We start from the raw sequence: 24,662 nt of genomic DNA, 5'->3' as shown, positions 1-24,662 counted from the left end.
CGGTACTCTGCACCGTAGGATACAAAGAAAAGGCAGGATTCTCTGTGTACCTACAGTCCCAAGATGTTTTAGATAGTCTGTTATTAACCATGTGTACCAGTCAGTTATGCACTTAGGTTGGGAGAAAACGCTGGAGAAACTATACGAGTATTACTGGTTCGAAGGGATGGCGAAGTACGTTCGCCGATTCATTGAGAACTGTCATGCTTGTCATGTTTCGAAAGCTAGTTTAGGTAAGATACAAGCCGAACTGCATCCTATACCTAAGACCAGCATACCCTGGCATACGGTCCACATGGACATAACAGGCAAGTTGAGTGGTAAAAGCAATTCAAAGGAGTACGTCATTGTTTTGATCGACGTCTTCACTAAATTCGTATACCTGCATCATACTCGTAAGATAGATTCCCTTAACACCATTAAAGCGCTTAAATCCGCTATATTTTATTCGGGAGTCCCTGCCGGATAATAGCAGATCGGGGGAAGATGTTTTAAGGGTAAAAGAATTTCGAGAATTCTGCGAAAGCAAACGAATTAAGGTTCACTTGATAGCGATCGGTGGTAGTAGAGCCAGTGGACAGGTAGAGCGTGTTATGGGTACATTGGAAAATATGTTCACGGTAGTAGAGACGACCGGGCGGCCGTGGCAAGACGCGATTGGGGAAATACAGTTGGCTTTGAATTGCACCACCAACCGCGTGACAAACTCGAGCTCATTAGAACTACTAATAGGTAGAACGGCAAGACTTCACGATCTGTTGTTACCCGATAACATCAAAAGTATCGATATCTCCAATATAAGACGACAGGCAATAAAGTGGATGGAAACTAGTGCTAGGTATGATGAGGATGGATTTGACAAAGCTAAAGCTTAAGCGGTTAGGTTTAATCTCGGTGATTTCGTATTACGCAAGAATGAGGAAAGGAATCAAACCAAACTAGATCCAAAATTTAGAGGTCCATTTGTAATAGCAGAAGTCTTGGAAGGGGACAGGTATATCTTAAGGACATTAGACGGTAAGCGACCGTACAAGTACAGTCACGACAGGTTAAGGAAAATGCCAGATGGTTGCACCCCTGCCGAGTTGGATGTCTGTAGTGAAGGCAATAACAGTGACCATGACGATATGAGCACTTCGACCTCGGAAGATCAGTAGCACTATGCCAGTAACACCCGGCAGAGCGAGTTCGCACGTGTTTCGGGGAAATAATGTGATAAAGCTCAGAGAGAACGTGTGATGTAGTTCAAACGCTTTTTGTGGTAATAGTGTGATGAGGCTCAGTGAGAACATGCGATGTGACTCGTATGCATCTCGGGGCGACAGTGTGATGAGGCTCAGTGAGAACATGCGATGTGACTCGTATGCATCTCGGGGCGACAGTGTGATGAGGCTCAGTGAGAACATGCGATGTGACTCGCATGCATCTCGGGGCGACAGTGTGATGAGGCTCAGTGAGAACATGCGATGTGACTCGTATGCATCTCGGGGCGACAGTGTGATGAGGCTCAGTGAGAACATGCGATGTGACTCGCATGCATCTCGGGGCGACAGTGTGATGAGGCTCAGTGAGAACATGCGATGTGATTCGTATGCATCTCGGGGCGACAGTATGATAAGGCTCAGTGAGAACATGCGATGTGGTTCGCATGCATCTCGGGGCGACAGTATGATAAGGGCTCAGTGAGAACATGCGGTGTGGTTCGTATGCATCTCGGGGCAACAATATGGTAAAGCTCGGTGAAACCGTGGAACAAAGCTCTATGTGCTCACACGATCTAGAAGACCGAGATCCTTTGGAGTGCGAAATCGAAAATGGTCCATCATGCCGATACGATCCGACTAATAACCTGCAGAATGCAACTATCACCTTGAGTACTAACTATAACGCTACTAATTTTCATTATCTTTTATTTCTTTGCTGCCAAACCCCCGAACAGGATTTGTTGCTACACTGGACCCTTGCCTTATTCGAACATCTAGTTAAATTGTGAATAATGTCAATTGTATCGAGTCTAATGTTAGGAAACTCAATATTTTAGTTACACACGAGGACGTGTGATAGTCAGAATGGCCGTGTCGGAGATGAAAGAATACTGGAACCTTCCCTTCGGAACTTTGGGAAGACCCCTAGTATTGTAATTTAGATTTCACCATAGCCGAATTAAGAAACTGTTGTCATTCGATTCGACTGTACTTATTTGAGATTTATGATAGTGAGCTCGGGCTCGAGGCGACAACCAGTCGCCGAACGTAGTCGCGGTCAAGGGATGAACGTTTTGTCTAACAAAGGCATGAAGTAACCCTATAGCTCTCCTTAAAAGAAATACTTAGGACGGGGCACGACGGTAAGCATTTCAACGATTTCTGTCCCGTGGCTCGCCACACGCAGACTCTATTCTTTGAGTAAGATGATTACCAGATGTCGACGCGTCTCCACAGTACATGTTCAGCTAGCCCGAGGACCTGCTATAAATCTTAAGGTCTGTTTAACTAAAGTCCTTCAAACCGACAAACAGTCCTCGTCCCAGCTACGAGAAAATAGGAGAAATCTATTTTTCTCACCAACGACGCTTCCTCTTCTCGAACTTTCTCCTAAGGGCGGCTAGCACCCTTCCCTAACCACCAACATGGAAATTGACCAATTAACAGTAACGCCAATTTCCCTCACTTTCCGAATGAAGGCTTTTCTCCACGAATCCGATGATTTCGTGCCCTTGGGCACACCCATCATAGTTTTCCTCGACAGCGTTACCGTGATGGAGAACCACTCTCCGGTACGATCTAAAAGACGATTCAAGTAACTCTCGGATACGTAGTGATTGCCTCGTGCATTAACATTGAGTACAACTTAGACGCTGAGGAAAAGTAGAGTCCGTCATCCCCTTGACCGCGGATTCGTTAGTGAGCCTAGGATCATTGTCATTAGCTTCTCGAGTACCTAATTATCCGATTACTTGTCCAATTCCATCATAGTCATATTTGCACTAGTAAATATCTCCTCTATTGCATAATGATCACGTCTAGCGCCAATAGGGATTCGTTTCACGCCCTCAACCCTAACTCAAATCTTAACGCCGCCCCGACATATATATATATATATGCAGTTCTGATAATCATTTTCAACTCGCACAGGGAAGAAACATCACTGAGGCTACCTCGAATTAAATTCGCGTATCAAGTAACAGGATAGATACGATTCATACGAAGCTTTGCGTCGTTATTCGAGGTAGGAAAAGCTTTAGCAGTGATATCGAGAAAAGCGAAACTACGAAATCATCGCTGTCGTCGAGACAGAAATTGCTGCGAATATCGCGGAAAGCAGAGCGACGGTAAAGAGTATTACAGGAAAAAGTTGTTCGGAATATTAGCCTTGGCAAACATATTTCAAAGCCGTTGAATATGGCGAGATTGTCCGCTTTGTAAATATTTACCGAAAAACATGTCGTACGAAGCTGGGCAATAAACGCGTTTTTCCACAGTTACAAACAAGTATCGTACGTATGAAACAAGTAACGACGAATTTTCCATTCCACGGCACGCGACAATTGACCGTATTATCAGCGTTTCGTCAGAGTTTCAAGAACTGCGCTTTCTTTTCTGTATTTATGGTTTCGCAACTGTAAAACGGAAGGTTTATTCTGGAGATGCGAGTTCGCGTGAACAACTAGCGCAACGAGTAAAAACACGCGGTTTTTGCAACTCGATCGAATTGTTAGCAACTGTGTGTACGAGATCGTATTACTCCCATCGTTGATCGATGTCAGGCTTCTATCCGAGCACGCGGACAACGTTCTCCAACGACCAATCAAACATACCAGATAATAATTTTTCATTGTATCATTATTGTAGCTATTAACGACACGGGCTTGTTGTCGCATGATGAAAAGCATGCAACTGCGCTGACACGATAATACAGCGAACTTTTGCACGCTGCGATGGAAAACGCGTCGTTACCTGTTTCGTACGAACGATACTCGTTTGTAATTCTGTAAAGAAACGTCCGTTGACGAACATTATATAAAGTTCTTCCTTCTTCTTCTTCTTGTCTGTAAATCAACTACTTACAATTTGACGGTTTAAATTTGGCACACCCCGTATATACAGGATGCAACGGAACAATGTCTGAAAGCGAGAACAACGCGAATCCTTGTGGAAAAATGAAGAAAAAGTATAGGATAAAACGTTCTCATTTTCGACTTGGAGAATCGAGTCTGAAAATTTATCAAGTATACTCGAACTGTATCTGAATATCGGTTCGAATAATAAATTTATTTAATTATATAATTAATTTATTACAAAGGAAATACAATCTGGATGTGAATGTTAAATGGAAACAAATTTTGCTAAGTTGAAAATCGATCGTATCGTAATTACCACGACTCGTTGTTTACAGATTAAAAATCTGTTTTACGAATACGAGGAGCTATATATCTACTATTATTAATCAATTTTTATGAAAAATTTCGTACGATGCGCGGATAAATTCTAATTTGATAAATTGTTGGAAACGTGGAAAATTGAATGCAATAAAATTACGTGGCACGGTTTACACGGTTGCAACTTTATGACCCACTCAGGTCAAGTAGCAATGAAATTTATTGCATATATCGGAAATTCAAGGCACGTAATTGGCAGTTTATAAACAAATTATTTGTTCTCTTAATTAAATTGCCCGCGTCGAAAGCTGTGAAACGTTTTTGTATCGAAATCGAAGAATCCAACATCGCGATCCTATGAATCGAAGAATGCGACGTAAATGTTCGAAGTATGGTTGAGAAACGATAGAAAATTCCAAGTGTTACGCTGTATTTCTCGTTCGATTTAAATCGAAATTTTAATGAGGAACAGCGCCGATTGATATTTAAAAGTGAAACGGTTAAGAGCAACGATACAGGTTTTGTTAAAAGTAATTGGTCTCTTTACCTCGCTGTTTAAACGGGTTTGCTTGACGTTACTTTGATCAATTTCCATTGACACTTTTATAGATAGCATTCTTTTTTACGGATGGAAAGCCGTCTGATGAAAATTTGTCTGAAATGTCCGTCGTAAAATTGCATTTTCGCGGGCAACAGAAAACATTGGAATTTTGTACAAAAGCGCAATACTTTAATTAGCGCAAAATTCCATTTTCCCCGCTGGGAAATTGAATTTTCTATTAAAGCGTGATACGTTTAATCAGCGGTGGCGTAAATTCAACAAACTAACAACTGGAATATTGACTTGTCACAATTTTGTGACACCGTATTTGTCGTTGATACGTTCCAGTCTGGTCGTATTTACAATTTCAGAAATTTTGCAACTATTTTTTCATTTTATCCGTAACGAGAATAGCGAAGATAAGACAGACAAACGTGGTAAAACGTTGATAATTCGGTTACAGGGAAATCGAATAAATTTGAAGTTGAAGAAAGTAAGAGAAAGTCGAAACGAAGCAAACGCGATTCCTTAAGCCACGATGTTCAGGGATTTTATAATCTTTCCGGTGACGTCTTCGACGTGGAATACCCAGAAGCTGAGAAATTGATTCTGTACGATGAAAAAGACGATGTCTGCACAGAATACAACGATACAATAGTGGAAAAATTATCGATCGACGTAAATCCTGTTGAGAAATGCTCAGTTGGTATGACCGCTAGTTACTAAAAGGTTACTAGGGTTATGTTGGTACGACTCCTAACGACGCTCTTTTGTCATAGGAGTCGACCACGCCTTATTTGCTAAGACGCATTGGGAGAGTTTAGACGTTTGCTGTGTGATTTGGTGTTTTGTATAAGAGAGAAAATAAAAGGTGTGATAACCAATCCGAGTGGATCCGAGATTGATTATCAACCCCAACCTATATAAAATAACAAATCCCGAGGAAATTGGATACTTCTCTGGTCCTAAATTGCAAAGGAACAGATTATCAAGTAAGTCAAATATTTTTCCAAATGCCATTCTTGTACAATCGTTGCTTTTCTACTTACCACGTACAATATAGCGGTTAATAAATTAACGAATCATCGAATATTACTGAAAGAAAGAAATTGTACTGATATTCCAATCTATCGTGTACAAAAGTAATAATAACAGCATGTAATATAAGAATAGCTTATCTTCAGCCTTAAAAGGAACTCGGTTTACAATTATTCTCCCTATTGCGTTCCACTCTCGCTTCATCTTCTACACGTGCATCTATATTTCGCTGTTTTTAATTTATTTTATTATTCCCTGTCTATTACACATATGTATATTGTCCATTGCACGAATCTTTATCTATCTTGCCTAATTTAATGTAAAAAATAGAAAAATAGACAAATTTGCTGGAGGAATACGTTTACCAAAATTTGTCAAGAATTTTAAAGAAATTTGCAGGATGAAATTCACGGTGATACCGAATTGATATTTTTGAAATTATACTTTTGAAATAATTATTTATATCATAATAATTATTTCACGAATACTTGCTCGTAGATATTAATTTATGCTTTTAATAATCATGCGTTTAAGCTATCAAGTCGAGTCGAGTAGACTTTCTAATTTCGTTGAAGATAAGTCGATTTCTAAGATAAGTCATTTCATAGAGAAAAGACCAGCTGCTAAGGATTCGTCGCCACGATGGCTAGAGCTTGGAATAGCTGCTGATTACTCCGTTTTCATGGAATTCGAGTACAGCAATATATCTTGGCTCTTTTAAACATCGTAAGTAATACCAAACGAAATTCTGTTATTATACTTAGATATAGAATACCTCCAACTACATATGTACGCAAGCAACCGGGAAACATAGGGCAGAGTTATGCGTATCTCTGTATTTTCAAGGTACGCTATTTGCTTTCAAACATCTCGATCGTATATTCGGATGGAAGCTCTGTATTTTCTGTTTACACTGTTCAAAGCTTACACGTATCTTTTAAAAAGTTCAGCGAATAATTTATCCGTAATGGAATTTTGTAATCGATTAATTTCAGCCATTCGGTAATTGGTTTTCCAATGCTGTTGAGATTAATAACGTACATTTCCTAAGATAAATATAACGAATAAAATTAATTTTTTAGGAAAATTATATAAGATACGATGTATTTACGAGAGTTTTGAATAATAATTTATTTGTAAGGCTGTAATACTGTTTTAACGCCTGTTACATTTTCGTACGTATTTTAATCCTAGGTCAGTGCAATTTACATGGACCCATCGCTCGAATCCAACATGATTCTAGTGATCGTACGAATGATTTTATACGCGGGAAAACGAGACGTTATGGTAAGCGATTTCCATTAAATTAAATCATTTAACTAAAGTAGTAACTATCTGAGATACGCATATGCGAGTGTCAATTATTTTATTTTCTACTTATCTGTACAGTGTATGGTATATAAATTATATAGGTCAAAATATCTGCGCATGACGTTTTAGATCGATAAAATGCAACGAGTTCCATTTTGTTAAATTGGACAACCGTGAACGATCCCTTGGAAACAAATTTCCAAACAAACAATTTTCACGGACCATTGACAAACCTCGCATTTATCGTGTATCCGAAATATCTGTATAATCGACTATTAAACCTTTTTCATCTCTTAAGAATCTTAATTTAATGTTATAGACCTATGATAATATCATTAATATACGACACTTGCGATTCCTTTTACTTTTCTATTTCTGCTATTCTTCTCTGCTGTCGAATCAACATTTCAACATTTTTCAGGAAGATTAAAATACTAATAGCGTTACAAGTTACATTTGATTACAATCAACAACACGATTACTTGCACGTATATTTATTATCATTGACGAATATTTATATATAGTATATAATGCATGATGTAATAATAAATATAATATATTCGTAATATTTGCTAGCTTTTATTAAGAAAATATTAATAAATCGTCGTAGGTCCGCCGTGGCGATGCCAGACGATCTCTCGAGAACGTGAACAAATGGAACAGAAAGATGCTGTCCTCGAAGGACGTAAATCACGATGTTGCTGTATGGTTGACGCGATTAGATATAGGAGGTCCTTCGAGATCGTGCGCGTTAATTCGAGACGAAGGCTTGACCAGCGCCTTTATCATCGCTCACGAAGTAGCACACATGTGAGTGTCCCACATGTTGAGATATCGTTGGCAAACTGAAATATTTATAACTGGCCTGGGTATTTACGCAGAGACCGTGTGTTATTTATTTATGCAAATACGTACTTGTACGAGAATAATTTGAAAAATGAAATCTCCATAGGAGAACTTATTATCTTTACCGAATATCACAACGCGTACTGTACTTTGAATCTGCCATAGATTTTTGCGTATTATGTGCGTTCTTGCATTCCTTCTTTCACCTACGATGGCTCTTAAACAAGAAACGATATCGTAACGAGAAATACAACTTAGCTGAGCGTCCACTTTGGTTCCACTAGTGTTGTCCCATACGACTTTGTGTTTGACCTCGCTATTAGGGGACTTTTTACCCAACGTTTCCTTCACCGCCTTCACTACTTTCGATTTATCGAACTTGAGACTTAAACTGGCCGTTACTAAATCTTCCGGCTTCTTCGACATCGGTTGGTGTCTCTTCGTGAACCAATTCGACGGTGCCATAAAGGTCGAAATAGCGGCTTTCGAGGATCCGCTAAGCTTACTTTTAGCTCCGTGCAATGTCGACACGTCGAAGCTGTTGGAACGGAAGCTCTTCGATCGACTTCCTTTCTGTTCGGTCGTTTTTCCGGGCCAGTTTGATTTGCTACCGTCCCGCGAACTCGGCGCTTCCTCGCCGCATCGGTTGATTTCCGTCGCGGAAGACGCTAACGAGCTTAGGATCGATATCAGATCCGTATTAGAGCAGGCAATGCCCGCAGCACCGGAAACGGATGCACTCGCGGCTCTTGGCAGTTCCGAGACGCGCTTTCGGAGAGAAGACGTCGGCGAAACCGACGGAGTAGGCATTTCAGAGAATCGTTGTTTCGGCTGTTGAGTGTAACGTTGAGCGGAACTGTTACCCTCCAGCGGCTGTATTTCGTACACTTGCTCCGTCGACGTCCTGTACATCCTTAAGCGCACCTGGCAAACGGATTGCTTTTATTCGAAAGACAGTTTCTTTTTTATCATAATTCGTGCGTTATGATACATGTTTCGATGATTGAGCCGTTAAGCGTGACAAAGCGATGGAATTGTTTTGCACAGAAATTCTGGTTCTAAAATTATGTTAGGGATTCTAGGGCGTAATAACATCTTGGAACGCAAAGTTATCGATGTGTCGATGAAAGTTAAGCGAGCTTTATCGAAGCACACGTTCGAGTCTTTGGGCGATTGCTAGGAATACGCGTAATGTTTTTTTCCGTGAGCTGAAAAGTTGAACGACTATAAATGGCGTTTGTAGAGGATTTCAAAGCGGAAGAAGAGGCAGATTATTTAATACATAATATCTTCCTTTATAATATATCTAATATCCTAATAATTAGATGAACGTAATACAAATGTTTAGAATCAGAAATTATCTGTTTATATAGAGATCTGTTTGATGCAAGATCTAAAATCAATCAAATCGGATTGTATGGATTATGTATTTGACTGTGTTAATCCTTTGACGTCGATAGCAACGATGTATATAGCGAATGGCGGTTATCAGCCAAGATTATGAGCACGTACGCAAATAGACTAGAATATTTTGCAAGAATGAAATGTCTTGGTATGGTACGCTTTAATCTATCTATCCAAGTCAAAATAAGTATAAAAATCGCGTGGCAATCAACATATTAAAAAAAAAAAAAAAAAAAAGAAAAAGAAAAGGAGAAACAGATGTTTCTGATTGTTTAGTGCATTTTCATAAAATCTTCTAAATGTTTAATTCTCATAGAATAAAAGGGAGAGCATACGTTTGAATCTCAGCAGATTTTATTAATTCTTTGAAACCATAATATAATATGAGTATTACATCAACTTTAGTTCATACATGTAACAACATATTATTCTGCGCGTAACAGTTACATTTAATGAAACATTTATTTATCCAGTAAATCCATATTCTCTATTAAACGTTCGTTTATTAATAAAACTGCCATAATCGTCCACGCATTGTTCGCTTCCTTAATTATTTTTCAAAGTATAACGATAATCAATGATGCAACAGAAATATCATGTAACATCCCAACAATCTTACATGAGATTTTAGCTGTTTTTACTATACAAATTAAGTCATTATTAAAATAAGTCATTATAATAATATATATATGTCGGAGATGACAGAACACCGGAACCTTCCCTTTGGAACTTTGGGAAGACCCCTAGTATTGAAATTTAGATTTCACCATAGCCGTATTAAGAAACTGTTGTCATTCGATCCGACTGTATTTATTTGAGATTTATGATAGTGAGCTCGGGCTCGAGACGACAATCAGTCGCCGAACGTAGCCGCGGTCAAAGGGATGAACGTTTTGTCTAACAAAGGCATGAATTAATTCTATAGCTCTTCTTAAAAGAAATACTTGGGACGGGGCACGACGGTAAACGTTTCAATGGTTTCTGCCACGTGGCTCGCCACACGCAGACTTTGTCCTTCGGGTAAGATGATTGCCAGATGCCAACGCATCTTCACAGTATATGTTTAGCTGGTCAAAGTATATATTTGACTTGATAATGAAATACAGGAATACAATTTGAGCTGGTCCAGATCCGCACGCTAGCAGTGTTACTTTATGACTGAAAAACCCCGAAGCCAACGTCGCCTGTCTACAGTTTATGGTCTGCCTCCCTGCTATTCTTTTGTCTATGTGCTGTCGATGGCTTCAGCGCTTGAGGAAGCTAAAAAGACCAGATGTGGAGTTTTCCTAGAAGTGGTGACCACTTCAATAGCTATAATACGTTTTATATCACGCGTAATATAGTTTCGTAATATAGTAATATAGTTTCTCAGCCACAGTGGCGTTACAAGGGCGAGACCATACGTGTCTTAATGGCGTTGTTTCGTTGACATTGTCACGTAAAATAAAAAGCAGGAGGCTCGTACGAAAAGAAAAAATTAAGATAACAATAAAACAAGAGAATTTATTTCTGAATTTACACTGACTGCGATTTTGTTCTGAGCTCCAGCCGTGACTTTCCAAGACTGAAACTCTTACAATTTGACTTTCGGTAACATCTGTTTCTTCTTTGTTTGTCATCCCTCAATATCCCCACTACCCTGCAGGCGTACGTGACCGTTGTCACACTTCTAGGACATTCGGTGGAAGGACCGTTAGGATACAGATGACTCATTAGGCACTTCGGCGATATACATTGTCGCCAAGGCCGCCACATCTCTATCTCCATCATCGGTCCATCGGATTTGAAGTATGCCGGTCGTGACATACCCCCCAGTTTAGATTGATCTTGGTCCTCTAAGATCGTAGTAGAATTGGTTGGATTTGTTTATAAATCGTAATTCCTATCCTGTGAATTTAAGACAACTAACCAAGGGTATTGTTACTAGTGCCAGGGTCAGCATTATCCTGGAAAAAGTACGTTTTCAATCGGTTACCATGTATCTTTTTCTTAATATTGTCGATAGATATAATGTAGTAAGGAGTTTTCACATCATTGATTCTATAGGGTCCTAACCATTCAATGTCCAACTTATCTCTTTTATGGTCATTGTGAATTAAAACAAAGTCTCCTTTCCTAAACACGGTCTGAGTTTTAACAATCTTTTTTTCTTGGTCTCGCTTGTAGCGTTGCTTATTTTGAATAAGTGTTTTGTGAGCTGTTTCCCAATATTTATTTAACTGTTTTTGCCAAAGTGAGTACATATCGTCATAGGTAAATGCGGGGAATTTGGATATTGCGGAAGGTAAGTTCGCTTTTCGCCCAAAAGTCAATTCGAAGGGGGAGAATCCTGTTCCTTCATGTTTTGCAGTGTTGTATCCTAAACAAATGAAATTAAGTACTTCGTCCCATTCTTTGTCATTGCCGTGTAACGCAGTACGAATTAAATCTTTAACCGAGGCATGTGTTCTTTCGAGGAATCCGTTACTCTGTGGGTGAAATGAAGTTGTTTTGACGTGTTTGATTTTAAAGGCCTCTTCAAATTTCGTCATTAAATCGCTAACAAAATTTTGTCCTTGGTCTGTCAGAATCGTCTTTGGTGCCGAAAATATGTAAATATAGTGCTCAATGAGCGCGTTAATTATAGATTCAGTTCGTTGCGTTTTAAGGGGAACAAGGATTAGATATTTCGTAAGTTCGTCGTGAATTGAAAGTATATATTGATTTCCGCGTTTGGTTTTCGTCATCGGTCCTATGATGTCCATAGCGATTTTGTCGTTAGGGTGAAGTGGTGTGTCTGAGATCTGTGGGGACTCTTTGGGTCTGATACGTGTTAGTTTCTCCTTTTGACATGTGTCGCATGTCTTCACGAAGTTTTCTACTCTTTCAAAAAGGCCGGGGATTTTGAACTTATCCTTAATCCGTTGATACGTTTTCTGTATCCCTAAATGTCCTACGGTGTCGTTATGGTTTTCCTTTATTGCTTGTAGTATTTCGCTTTCGTCTAGTTTTAAGATGGGGTTGGGCGCATAAGTGACTTCCTTGTATGTGTCGTTAAAATATATTAGCATGAGTTTAATCTGTGTTTTCTCTAATTCAGTTTTTTTTATTTATTTATTTATTTATTAGAATATTTACAATCAATTCTCGTTGAGAATTTTCAGTAACTTAATTTGGCGTGATACAATGACATGGATTATAATAGCTTTATATTGTTGGTTCTAGTAGGACTAAGGATTTAATCTAGTGGGTATTTTCTTTTTAGTCTGCGGATCTGGTCCGTCGTGTCCAGTAGTTGGGTGACTAGTGGGTTGTGGTGGTTGTTGACTCTTGTGTTATATCTGCTTCTGGACTTGTGTATTTCATCTTTGACTGTAGATATCTTGAGGTCGCGGTGGATTGTTTCGTTGGTAACATATCAGGGTGCATTTAATAGGGATCTTAGCGTTTTCGATTGGAAGCGTTGGAGTATTTCAATGTTGGAGTTACTTGTGTTCCCCATAGTTGGATTCCGTAGGTCCAGACAGGTTTTATTACGGCCTTGTAGAGGGTTATTTTGTTCTGTATGTTTAGTTTGGAGCGTCGGCCCGTGAGCCAATAGAATTTTCTTAGTTTTTCCTTTAGTTGCTTTGTTTCTTCCGAGATATGTTTTTTCCAAGTTAGTCTCCTGTCCAGGGTCATGCCCAGGTATCTTACGGAGTCCTTGCTTGGGATTATTGCGTTGTTAATGGTGACCTGGGGGCAGGTTTGTTTTCGGAGCGTGAAGGTTACATGGGAGGATTTTTTTCGTTTATTTTAAAACCCCATTTTTGGAACCACTTTTCCATGGAGTCGAGACTTCGCTGGAGAGTGGATGAGGCAATTGCCGGGTCTGCGTGAGTAGATAATAGTGCTGTGTCGTCGGCAAATGTTGCTATTGTTACCTCGTTTGATATGGGTAAGTCGGCAGTGTAGATGGAGAATAGTAGGGGTCCGAGGACACTACCTTGCGGTATGCCGGATTCTATTGGAAATGTTGCGGAAGTGGCGCCTAGACATTTAAATATGAATTGTCTGTTGGTAAGGTAGGATTTTAAGATGGAGTAGTATGGGTGGGGTAGGATTTTTTTAAGCTTGTAGAGTAGCCCTTCATGCCATACTTTATCGAATGCCTGTTGGATGTCTAGGAATACGGCTGAGCAGTATTTTTTCTTTTCAAGGGTTTGGCTGATCATGTGGGTTATGCGGTGGGTTTGCTCTACTGTTGAGTGTTGTTTTCGGAAGCCGAATTGGTGATCTGGGAGAGTTTTCAATTCTTCTAGGAGTGGAAGGAGACGATTCGTGAGCATCCTCTCGAATAGTTTAGACAGGGTAGGTAAGAGACTGATTGGGCGATAGGAGCTGGCTTCATATATTGGTTTACAGGGTTTGGGGATGAGGGTGATTAGTGAGATTTTCCACGCCTTAGGAAAGTGTTCAAGGCGGAGGATGGCGTTAAAGATTGATGCGATGAGTGCGATCCCTTTTATGGGGAGTTCCTTGATTGCTTTATTTCCTATTAGGTCGTGACCTGCTGCTTTCTTGGGGTTTAGGCGACTGATTGCTTCTATGATCTCTGCAGAAATGAAGGGTTGAATAGGAGGGGACATTTGGAAGGGAGTGTGCAGGTATTCGGTGACGTCCGCTGCAGCTATGGAGGAATGGGGTTGGAATACTTCAGTAAAGTGTTTGGCAAATAGGTTGGCTTTTTCTATAGGGCTACGCGCCCATCCATCCTGCGGGCGGCGGATTGGAGGTATTATTTGTGGGGGGCGCGTGAGTTTCCTGGAGGCTTTCCATAGTGAGTAGTTTGAGTCGGCTGTGGGGGACAGGCTGGCGAGATATTTGTGAAAACGGTCATTATTGTAGTTCTTTATGGTTTTGGATAGTTTTCTAGTTGCGTTGTTTAGTTTGCGTTTGTCCTCCGGTGTTCTATGGGTCTGCCATATCCTTCTTAGTCTACGTTTTTCTGCTATTTTTTTTAATATGTACTGGGGGTATTCGTGATTGCTGATGGACGTTATTGCCGGTGTGGAGAAGCGGATAGCGTTTATTATGCTCGTGTTTAGGTATTCCGTGGCTGCTTCGATTTCTTCATTGGTTTTTAGTGAGGTTGAGGCTGAAGTTGTGCGGGTAAAGACTACTCTAAGGAGCTGCCAGTTGGTGTGTTGGTTATGAATGGAGCCATTAGGTGTATTCTCGATGATAGTTGAACTGACTGTTACTATCACGGGGGAATGATCAGAGGAGAGATCAGCCGAGGAATTGATTTGGACGTGTCTTGACGAGATATTTTTAGTTATGAAGAAATCAAGGAGATCGGGTATTTTGTTTGTGTCGGTGGGCCAGTGTGTGGGTTCGTATGTGGTAAGGTAGTTGAGGTTGTTGGTTGTTATGCTGTTGAGGAGGTTTTTGCCTCTTACTGTAACCAGTCTGCTACCCCATTGGGTGTGTTTAGCGTTGTAGTCTCCTCCGGCTATGTATCTGTTGCCCAGGGTGTCCAGGAAGTGGTCAAAGTCTTCTTTGGCGATGGAGTGTCTGGGAGGGCAGTATACAGCTGAAGTGGTGATTGTACCATGACAGTCTTCTATTGCTACGTTTGTTGCTTGGAGGTAGTCTTTCTGGAATGGTTGAAGTTCGTAGTGCTTGATGTTTGATTTGATTATGATTCCGGTGCCGCCGTGGGCCTTTCCGCTGGGGTGTTGGGTGTGGTAGAAGTTGTAGACGTGTATTTTGAGGTAGTTTTTGTCGGTGAAGTGGGTTTCGTATATGAGCATCACATCGATTTGCTGTTGTTTTAAGAATAGTTCTTGTTCAGATTTGTGCTGAGCTAGACCGTTGGCGTTCCACAAAGCTATTCGCATTGGTTTTATTTTGCTTCTGTGCGTATGAATTTGTCCATGAAGAGTGTGAGTAGTGACAGCAAGTTGTTAATTTGCTCAGTTTGCTTCTCGATAAGTTTTTCGAGTCTGGTAAAGTTGTCTGTGCTTTGTGGGGTGGGAATTCTATTTTCTGTGTGTACACTGTGTGTTTTCGAGTTGTTTACGTTTCCTTGCGTTGCCTGCGCATAGGATACTGTTGGTGTGGTGAGTTTTTGGGGTTTAGGTTCTTGTATGGTTATGTCCTTGGGTCTCAGTTTTGGATACTTTATATTATGTAGTGTTTTGTAGGCTGAGCATCCTTTGTAGTTCGCAGGATGCTCTCCTTGACAGTGGATACATTTGGCGGGGGTTTCCGGGGATTTAGTGCATTGGTCAGTGGGGTGATTACCTGCACATTTTACGCACCGGAAGTTATGATTGCAGTATTTCTGCGTGTGGCCGTACCTTTGACACCTTTTGCATTGTATTATTTCTTTCTTTACAAGAGGTGGCTCGAACTTAACTATGGAGTTCATCAGCCGATTGATGTTGTAGATTTCTTTGTTGTTTGTTTTTTGTTTTAAGTCTATAAAAAATAAGGATAGTGGGTTTTTTGTGATTCTATGCCTAATGTTGCTGATGTTAGTTACTTCGTGGCCGTGATTTAACAGTTCGCACTTTAGTTCGTCTAGATCGGCTGAGTGGTGGATGTTGCGTAGTACCACTCGAAATGGTCTTTCTTGTTTGAGCTGGTATGTGTGGAATTTAGCGTTTAACGTTTTTAATAGCTTGGTTAACTTTCTATAGGCGTCTGGGTGGGTCGGCAGTATTTTCACGTGGTTGTTGTTAATCTTTAACTTGTAGTCCTCTTTGCTGATGTCTTTTTCGATAGTCTTAATCATTGACTGTATGTCGATTACGTCGTTAATGAATATCGGTGGGGGAGGGGGAATTCTTTGAGTATGGAGATTGTATTTTCGAGCTATCGCGGGGAGACGTAATCGCGAGGAAACACGTCAACGGGAGTCGTAAATTCCCGTTACGATCCTAATGATCGACGCCGCGAGTAGATCGATCCCCTGATTTCCGTTAAGATAATAGGGGTGGTTGAATTAATATAACTCCGTGATTGGTAGGGTTATGATTATATTTTTCTCCAACAGCTTCGTTTAATCACACACAATAGTAACGTCGTTGAGTCTGAAGATTGCCTGGATCTTGCTCAGATTCTGACTGCCAATCTGAGAGAGGAAGGCTCGTGGGTCGTAGTAGATGTGGCGATTGATCAGATCCAACCTTGACTGAATCGAATCAACAGGATCAACCGAAAGACTGAATGAAGAGACGTCGACTGCTTGACTCCGACTGTTTGACTTGGGTGGCTTGCACTGACGACTGACTCGAACGATTTCCGTTATGAATGTGAGGACACAGATCCCCGTTACCATTAGCTAAGACGTTAACGGTTGAAGTTGGGATATGGAAGTATCCTAACGGCATGACTCGTGGGAAAACCCAGATGTTTCTAATCTCTAAATGCCTGATTTTCCCTGTCATATAATTAACAATTTTTCCCGTCATAACTACCAGCTTACTCCGTAATATTTAAGAACGTTCAATAAACCTAAGGACCTTTTAAGTACCCGCTATAAACCGAAAATGCTTGCAGGATTCAAGGTTTCTGCAAGCTAATGAGAATCGGTTTATGGTGGGCCTTAGTTTTATTGAGGGTTCTCTAATGACGTTTGGGTCTGGACGGTCAGACATTAAAGTACGTCGCGCGGACCTTTTCACGCGACGTAACAGAGATTATTTACCTTTTCGGTTGTAATCATGGAGTCTTCCGTGGACTCCAGTATTGAAAATCTATTGTAGGTGGTCACCTGGATGGCTGATGGTTTAGTTTGACTCTCGTTTACATTTGTCTTGGTTGGTTCGAGCTTTCGTTTTTTCGTGTGATGGTCGTTTACGAGGATAGATGTGTTGCCCTCTTGCCACGGGGGAGGAAAAATGGCGGTGTTATAATTTAGCTCCGGGGAGCCTGTTGGGAATGATAGAGCCATCATCGAGCTAGTTAATTCAGTGTGAAAGAACTAGTCGAGAGGCTGTTAACCCCTGGCTAGGTTAGTTGGATTCGCTTTCGACAGATGGGCGTCACGTGGAATTTTGTGAACTTCACAGGGCACTGGACACACGTCTGCACGTCTCGGCACTCAGCAGCAACTGGATGGTCACGTGCTGCTTTGTGAACATTGCCGGGCACTGGACACACGTCTGCACGCCTCGGCACTCACGAACGAACTGGATAATGTATGTGATAATGTATTTTTAGTGTATCCTGTTAGCTTAACAAAACATAACGTTGTTCAACGTTTGCATAATATATTTAAAGAAAAAGATTGATCGTACTTTCTGATCTGAAAAAATAGCTCTGTTTATACATTATACATTATACATGGGAATTAACATTATGTATGGGAATTAACTAGTGTCTATATAGTTTCACACTGACAAAATAGTTTCGAGTTACTTAAAAATAGTTGCTTGATTCAAGCAACTGTACGCGTTAACAAAATAATTCCAACTTACTTGAAAATAGTTGCCTGATTCAAGCAACTGTACGCGTTAACAAAATAGCTTCGAGTTATTTGAAAATACTTGCTTCACTCAACTGCACACATTAATAAAATAGTTTCAAGTTACTTGAAAATAGTTGCTTGATTGAGGTAACTTGACCAATCTGAATCATCATAAAAACTTGGAAGGATATTTCAGGCAAAATTACAGGTTCACATTGGCAAAATGATTTTAACTTACTTGAAAATAGTTGCTTGATTCAGGTAACTTGAGCAATCTGAAACATCATAAAAACTTGGAAGGATATTTCAAGCAAAATTACAGGTTCACATTGGCAAAATGATTCTAACTTACTTGAAAATAGTTGCTTGATTCAAGCAACTGTACACGTTAACAAAATAGTTTCAAGTAACTTGAAAATAGTTGCTTGATTCAGGTAACTTGACCAATCTGAATCATCATATAAACTTGGAAGGATATTTCAAGCAAAATTACAGATTCACATTGGTAAAATAATAGGTTCACATTGACAAAATGGTTTCGAATTGCTTGAATTCAAATCGTTTGACGAAGCAACATGACTAATCTGAATAGTTTAATTGTCATCTTTATCCAAGACTCGCATAGTCAATCGAGCCATTCGGAAATCACATTGACCAACTCCAAAATTGAAAAGTAGAGAAAAGTAATTACAAGTATCGCAAGTGGTGAGACAATATGCGATAAAAATGAAAAGATGAGCGTGGCGTTAAGCTCTAAGGAACTAGAGGTTTTGTGAGAATCAATCGTGTACTTGGACGATGAAATTGCGAAATTATGAGATTGTCCAAAGATGAAGTTGGTCAATTTGACTTTCGCCAAGCTCGATCGTCACTACGACAGTTCTCGCGTATCGAAACTATCTTGATGTTTGTGTCGACAGGTGAGACGAATGAGCGATCGTGGCGGAGAAGGATCAGGACATTCGGTCGTTACGATGGAATCAGTGTTACCGACTTTATTTGGCCGTCGCGAATCAGTCGCCTGTTTTCCTTTTGGAGGCGTGACGAGAATATTGCCAAATCGTCGAGACCCAGCGTCCAGAATGTCCGCACCACTGAGCGGTAGAGGAAATACGCACTATCTTCGGTTGGACATTATGGACGACATCCCATACCTAAGAGCGAGGGAGGTAAGGATCTTTCGTTTATTCTTTTTCACTTTCTACCGTAATAGATCAGCCACAGATAGTCCATTTCGACGAATAGTTTCTTTCGATCGACGTGGAAACCGTCGAAAAGAAAGATTTAGGATATTGTAGCCGTTCGCCGATAAGGAGCGCCATTTACGCCGAAGGAGATCCGTTCTCTTAGAACGTTCATAGAGTCGCCTGTCTACCGTATTGGGTCTGCCTCCCTGCTATTCCTTTGTCTATATGCTGTCGATGGCTTCAGCGCTTGAGAAAGCTAAAAAGACCAGATGTGGAGTTTTCCTAGAAGTGGTGAACACTTCAACAAAAATAAACGAAAGATCCTTACCTCCCTCGCTCTTAGGTATGCGATGTCGTCCATAATGTCCAACCGAAGATAGTGCGTATTTCCTCTACCGCTCAGTGGTGCGGACATTCTGGACGCTGGGTCTCGACGATTTGGCAATATTCTCGTCACGCCTCCAAAAGGAAAACAGGCGACTGATTCGCGACGGCCAAATAAAGTCGGTAACACTGATTCCATCGTAACGACCGAATGTCCTGATCCTTCTCCGCCACGATCGCTCATTCGTCTCACCTGTCGACACAAACATCAAGATAGTTTCGATACGCGAGAACTGTCGTAGTGACGATCGAGCCTGGCGAAAGTCAAATTGACCAACTTCATCTTTGGACAATCTCATAATTTCGCAATTTCATCGTCCAAGTACACGATTGATTCTCACAAAACCTCTAGTTCCTTAGAGCTTAACGCCACGCTCATCTTTTCATTTTTATCGCATATTGTCTCACCACTTGCGATACTTGTAATTACTTTTCTCTACTTTTCAATTTTGGAGTTGGTCAATGTGATTTCCGAATGGCTCGATTGACTATGCGAGTCTTGGATAAAGATGACAATTGAACTATTCAGATTAGTCATGTTGCTTCGTCAAACGATTTGAATTCAAGCAATTCGAAACCATTTTGTCAATGTGAACCTATTATTTTACCAATGTGAATCTGTAATTTTGCTTGAAATATCCTTCCAAGTTTTTATGATGATTCAGATTGGTCAAGTTACCTGAATCAAGCAACTATTTTCAAGTTACTTGAAACTATTTTGTTAACGTGTACAGTTGCTTGAATCAAGCAACTATTTTCAAGTAAGTTAGAATCATTTTGCCAATGTGAACCTGTAATTTTGCTTGAAATATCCTTCCAAGTTTTTATGATGTTTCAGATTGCTCAAGTTACCTGAATCAAGCAACTATTTTCAAGTAAGTTAAAATCATTTTGCCAATGTGAACCTGTAATTTTGCCTGAAATATCCTTCCAAGTTTTTATGATGATTCAGATTGGTCAAGTTACCTCAATCAAGCAACTATTTTCAAGTAACTTGAAACTATTTTATTAATGTGTGCAGTTGAGTGAAGCAAGTATTTTCAAATAACTCGAAGCTATTTTGTTAACGCGTACAGTTGCTTGAATCAAGCAACTATTTTCAAGTAAGTTGGAACTATTTTGTTAACGCGTACAGTTTTTTTTTAATTTATTTATTAAAATTCACAATTCGTCCAATTTGGACATTTGGTGGAATTTTTTAACGGTTAAATTAGCATGTTTGTGGCTACCCCCAGCGGGGTACCATCCTCGTGTTTGTTAGATTATGTCCTTTATAAGGTCTGCTGGGTGCTTCCTTTTTAGCCTTCTGTCCATGTTTATGGTATTGTATGTTTCCGCAGCTAGCCGGTTTGGGTGTGTTGCTATTCTTGATTTGTATTTCTCGGAGTATCTGCTAATGTCTTCCTTGACCGTTGGCATTCCCAGGTCCCTCCGTATATCTTCGTTTCTGACGTACCAAGGTCCGTTTACTATTGTTCTGAGGATTTTAGCCTGTATTACCTCTATTTTGTTTATATGGCTCATTGCTGCTGTCCCCCATAATGGTATTCCGTACGTCCAGATTGGTTTTATGATCGTTTTATATATTTTTAATTTATTTTCTATGTTTAGTTTGGATTTTCGGCTTGTTAGCCAATGCATTTGTCTCCTTGTTTTCTGTATTTTTTCTACTATTGATTTGATGTGTAGTTTCCATGTGAGTTGTGTATCTAAGTGGAGTCCTAGGTATTTGACATGCTTTGTTTGCGTTATATGCGTGCCGTTTAATAGGATGTTTGGTGGTATCTTTTTTCGTAGCGTGAATGTAATATGGTTGCATTTATTGGGCTTCGCTTTTATTTGTTTTTCTTGTAGCCAATTTTCTATTTTTATGATATGTTCTTGTAGTATTTTGACTGCCGTTTCTGGGTTAGTATGCCTGACTAGTATAGCTGTGTCGTCCGCGAATGTCAATACTGTGCTGTTGGTAGTTGTTGGTATGTTCGCCGTATATAATGTGTATAGTATTGGGCCTAGGACGCTTCCTTGTGGTACCCCGGCCTTGATGTCTTTAACTTGAGAATGTGTGTCCTTGATTTTTATTACGAAGGTTCTGCTGCTTAGGTAGGATTTTATTAATTGGTGTATTTGCTCCGGGAATTGTTTCCTAATTGTTTGTAGTAGACTTTCATGGTTAATTTTATCGAATGCTTTCCCTATGTCTATAAAGAGGGCTGTGCAGTATTCCTTGTTTTCTAGTGCTACTATTATTTCGTTTATAAGCCTGTACATTTGCTCTATCGTGGAGTGTTTGTTTCCGAAACCAAAGTTCCCAGTTGTGTCCTCCAGCTTTCAGTAGATTTGTTTGGTACCTCCTTTTTGCTGTTTTTCCTAGGTACTTTCTCAAACCTTTGACTTTTTCCTCATCGCTTTTTATTTTGTATTTTTTGCATTCCTCTTCATACTCTGATATCCAGTTTGTAGCTTTCTCAGTTCCTTCAAATCAGAGATTTTTTTTAAAAATATTAAAGGACGCCAACGTATATTCGTCTCACAAGAGTTTGGCGAGCATATCATAAAGACGGTGCATGATTTCTTTGGCCATGTTGGAAGGAATCACATATTGAAAAAAATCCGACCCTTTTATTATTTCAAAAATATGGACCGAATTGTCGACAAGTTCTGCAAACAATGCGAAACTTGCATTAGGAATAAAAGCAGAACGAGAAGACCGATCGGGCTTATGTGGAGACTAGGACCAGCGAGGAAACCGTTTGAAATAATGTCATTCGATACGGTCCGAGGTTTTTCCAACAACAACTCACCAAAGAAGTATATGCATATACTCATAAATCACTTTTCAAGGGCTGTTTTTATGTCCACATCGAAAACACAACGCGCGGAAGATATCATAAAACTTATAAACTCGACAGGAGAAACTGACTCCATAAAAATTATCCTTGCAGACCGATACCCAGCGATGACATCCAAGGAAATTCAAGAGTACGCGAGAGAGAAAAACATTAAATTAATTTTCACCTCGACAGACTGTCCATCCTCCAATGGACTAAACGAGAGGGTAAATCAAACATTAGTAAACAGAATCAGATGCAAGATCAATTCGAAAAAAAAAAGAAACTGGACAAAGATCGCAGAAAAAAGCGTAGAAGAATACAATCACACCAGACACAGTGTAATGGGATTTGCCCCAAATCACTTACTGTATGGGAAAATGATCGAAATCATCCCTAAGGGAATGACAGAGAAGAAGATAAACTTAAAAAGAGACAGAGAAGAAGCATTTAAAAACTCAGCAAGAAATTTCGAAATCAACAAACAAAAATATGACAAAAAAAGACGAGAACACGAGTTTAAAATTGGTGATACGGTCTTCACCCACAACGGAAACAGAATGAATAGAAGTAAGCTGGAAGAAATTAGGAAAGGACCTTTCAAAATTTTGAGAAAGATTTCAAACTCTATATATGAAGTGGATAACGGTAACCGGAGATCTGAAGGGAATTTCTTCAAACTGGCCCGGAAAAACGACCGAACAGAAAGGAAGTCGATCGAAGAGCTTCCGTTCCAACAGCTTCGACGTGTCGACATTGCACGGAGCTAAAAGTAAGCTTAGCGGATCCTCGAAAGCCGCTATTTCGACCTTTATGGCACCGTCGAATTGGTTCACGAAGAGACACCAATCGATGTCGAAGAAGCCGGAAGATTTAGTAACGGCCAGTTTAAGTCTCAAGTTCGATAAATCGAAGGTAGTGAAGGCGGTGAAGGAAACGTTGGGTAAAAAGTCCCCTAATAGCGAGGTCAAACACAAAGTCGTATGGGACAACACTAGTGGAACCAAAGTGGACGCTCAGGTAAGTTGTATTTCTCATTACGATATCGTTTCTTGTTTAAGAGCCATCGTAGGTGAAAGGGGGAATGAAAAAGAAAATCGTAAATCGTAAAATCTCTTCCAGAGAATGCACTTTATCGTAAAAATTAATAAAGTCAACAACAACGTGAAATTAAATAATTGTTGTTTGATATTCTGTATTATCGATATAGGTGAAACGTGGAGAAGATAATTTGCAATCATTGCGGACAATATCACAGTGACATTATTATCAATCGGTAATATTAAAGATAAAATTCATATGGGATGAAAACAGAGCGTCAAAAGTGGTTATTTTTCGATCTTCTTGCGAAGGGAAAATTCCTGCAAAATGTTTAAGAACGGCTCTCAACAAGGAATGAAAAATGTTATTACAGTTCCATTTTCGTGTTCGTTTTTTTTTTCTACATGATCCATGTGAAATAATTCTTCAGATGCTCTGCTGGTAAATGAATCGACGTTTGTAATAGATGAAATATGAAGTACAGCGAGATCGTTGTTGGCTATTGTTCTACACCGATATCGACAAAATAATTCTTCGACAACTCTATTGATAAATCAATTGTAGTTTGAAATCAGACGAATCTGAAGTACCATCAGTTTGTTGCTACGAGAACAATAGCCACCAACGATCTCGCAGTAATTCGGATTCGTTCGATTTTAAACTTCAATTGTTTTATCGACAGAATCTCTGAATAATTATTTTGCTGGTAAATTCTGCTGGTATATCGATTAGAGTTTGGAATCGAGCAAATACGAAGTACAAGATGGCTATTGTTCTCACGTAGCAACAGTCTGATAGTATTTCAGATTCGCTTGATTTCAAACTTAGTTCCCTTGGTTTAATTACTGATTTATCAGCTGGATCAAAATTTAAAGAAAATGAAGATCAAGTGTAGCGCGTAAGTTTGACCTCTGCTTAATTTTTTCATCTCTACACTCATCTTTTTCAACTTCCATGTCACATTTCGTATAAATGCTAATAATTCTTTGTTTTTTTTTTTTTTGATAAATTCTCTTAAACGTCGCACAAGAATTTTTCGTTCGCGAGGAGGTGCAAAAATGGCCACTTTTTGACTTAGGTCAAAATTTGCAAATTTGGGGTTAGCCCCAACTTAACCACACTTTTAATCCAACATGAATTTTATTTTAATATTACTGACCTCTGATGGTGGATCTGCGATACTGTACTTAATGATTGTAAACTATCTTATCGAGACTTCTCATCTATATTAATAATATAGGAATGTTAAATATTATTTTGAATA

General features: G+C 39.7%; 1 protein-coding gene and 1 long non-coding RNA gene across 3 annotated transcripts in view; one reads left to right on the top strand and one right to left on the bottom strand.

The window, feature by feature from the left end:
• LOC126927217 (uncharacterized) overlaps positions 1-24,662 on the top strand; it is a 43,225-nt gene that overhangs the window by 4,048 nt on the left and 14,515 nt on the right. The window contains exon 2 of one of the 2 annotated variants that reach the window (XM_050743494.1): positions 5,383-5,625. The exons of the other annotated variant lie outside the window; for it this stretch is intronic. Within the exon in view, the coding sequence (XP_050599451.1) occupies positions 5,383-5,625 (243 nt within the window). The remainder of the gene's footprint in view (positions 1-5,382; positions 5,626-24,662) is intronic. 2 annotated transcript variants of the gene reach the window in all.
• The window catches only part of LOC126927262 (uncharacterized), a 38,138-nt gene that overhangs the window by 4,670 nt on the left and 8,806 nt on the right, over positions 1-24,662 (bottom strand). The gene's annotated exons all lie outside the window — the stretch shown is intronic.

This window comes from Bombus affinis, unplaced genomic scaffold (assembly GCF_024516045.1).
Source record: "Bombus affinis isolate iyBomAffi1 unplaced genomic scaffold, iyBomAffi1.2 ctg00000080.1, whole genome shotgun sequence".
NCBI lineage: Eukaryota > Metazoa > Arthropoda > Insecta > Hymenoptera > Apidae > Bombus > Bombus affinis.
The sequence above is the reverse complement of the archived record's forward strand: the minus strand, read 5'-3'. Positions and strand labels throughout refer to the sequence as shown.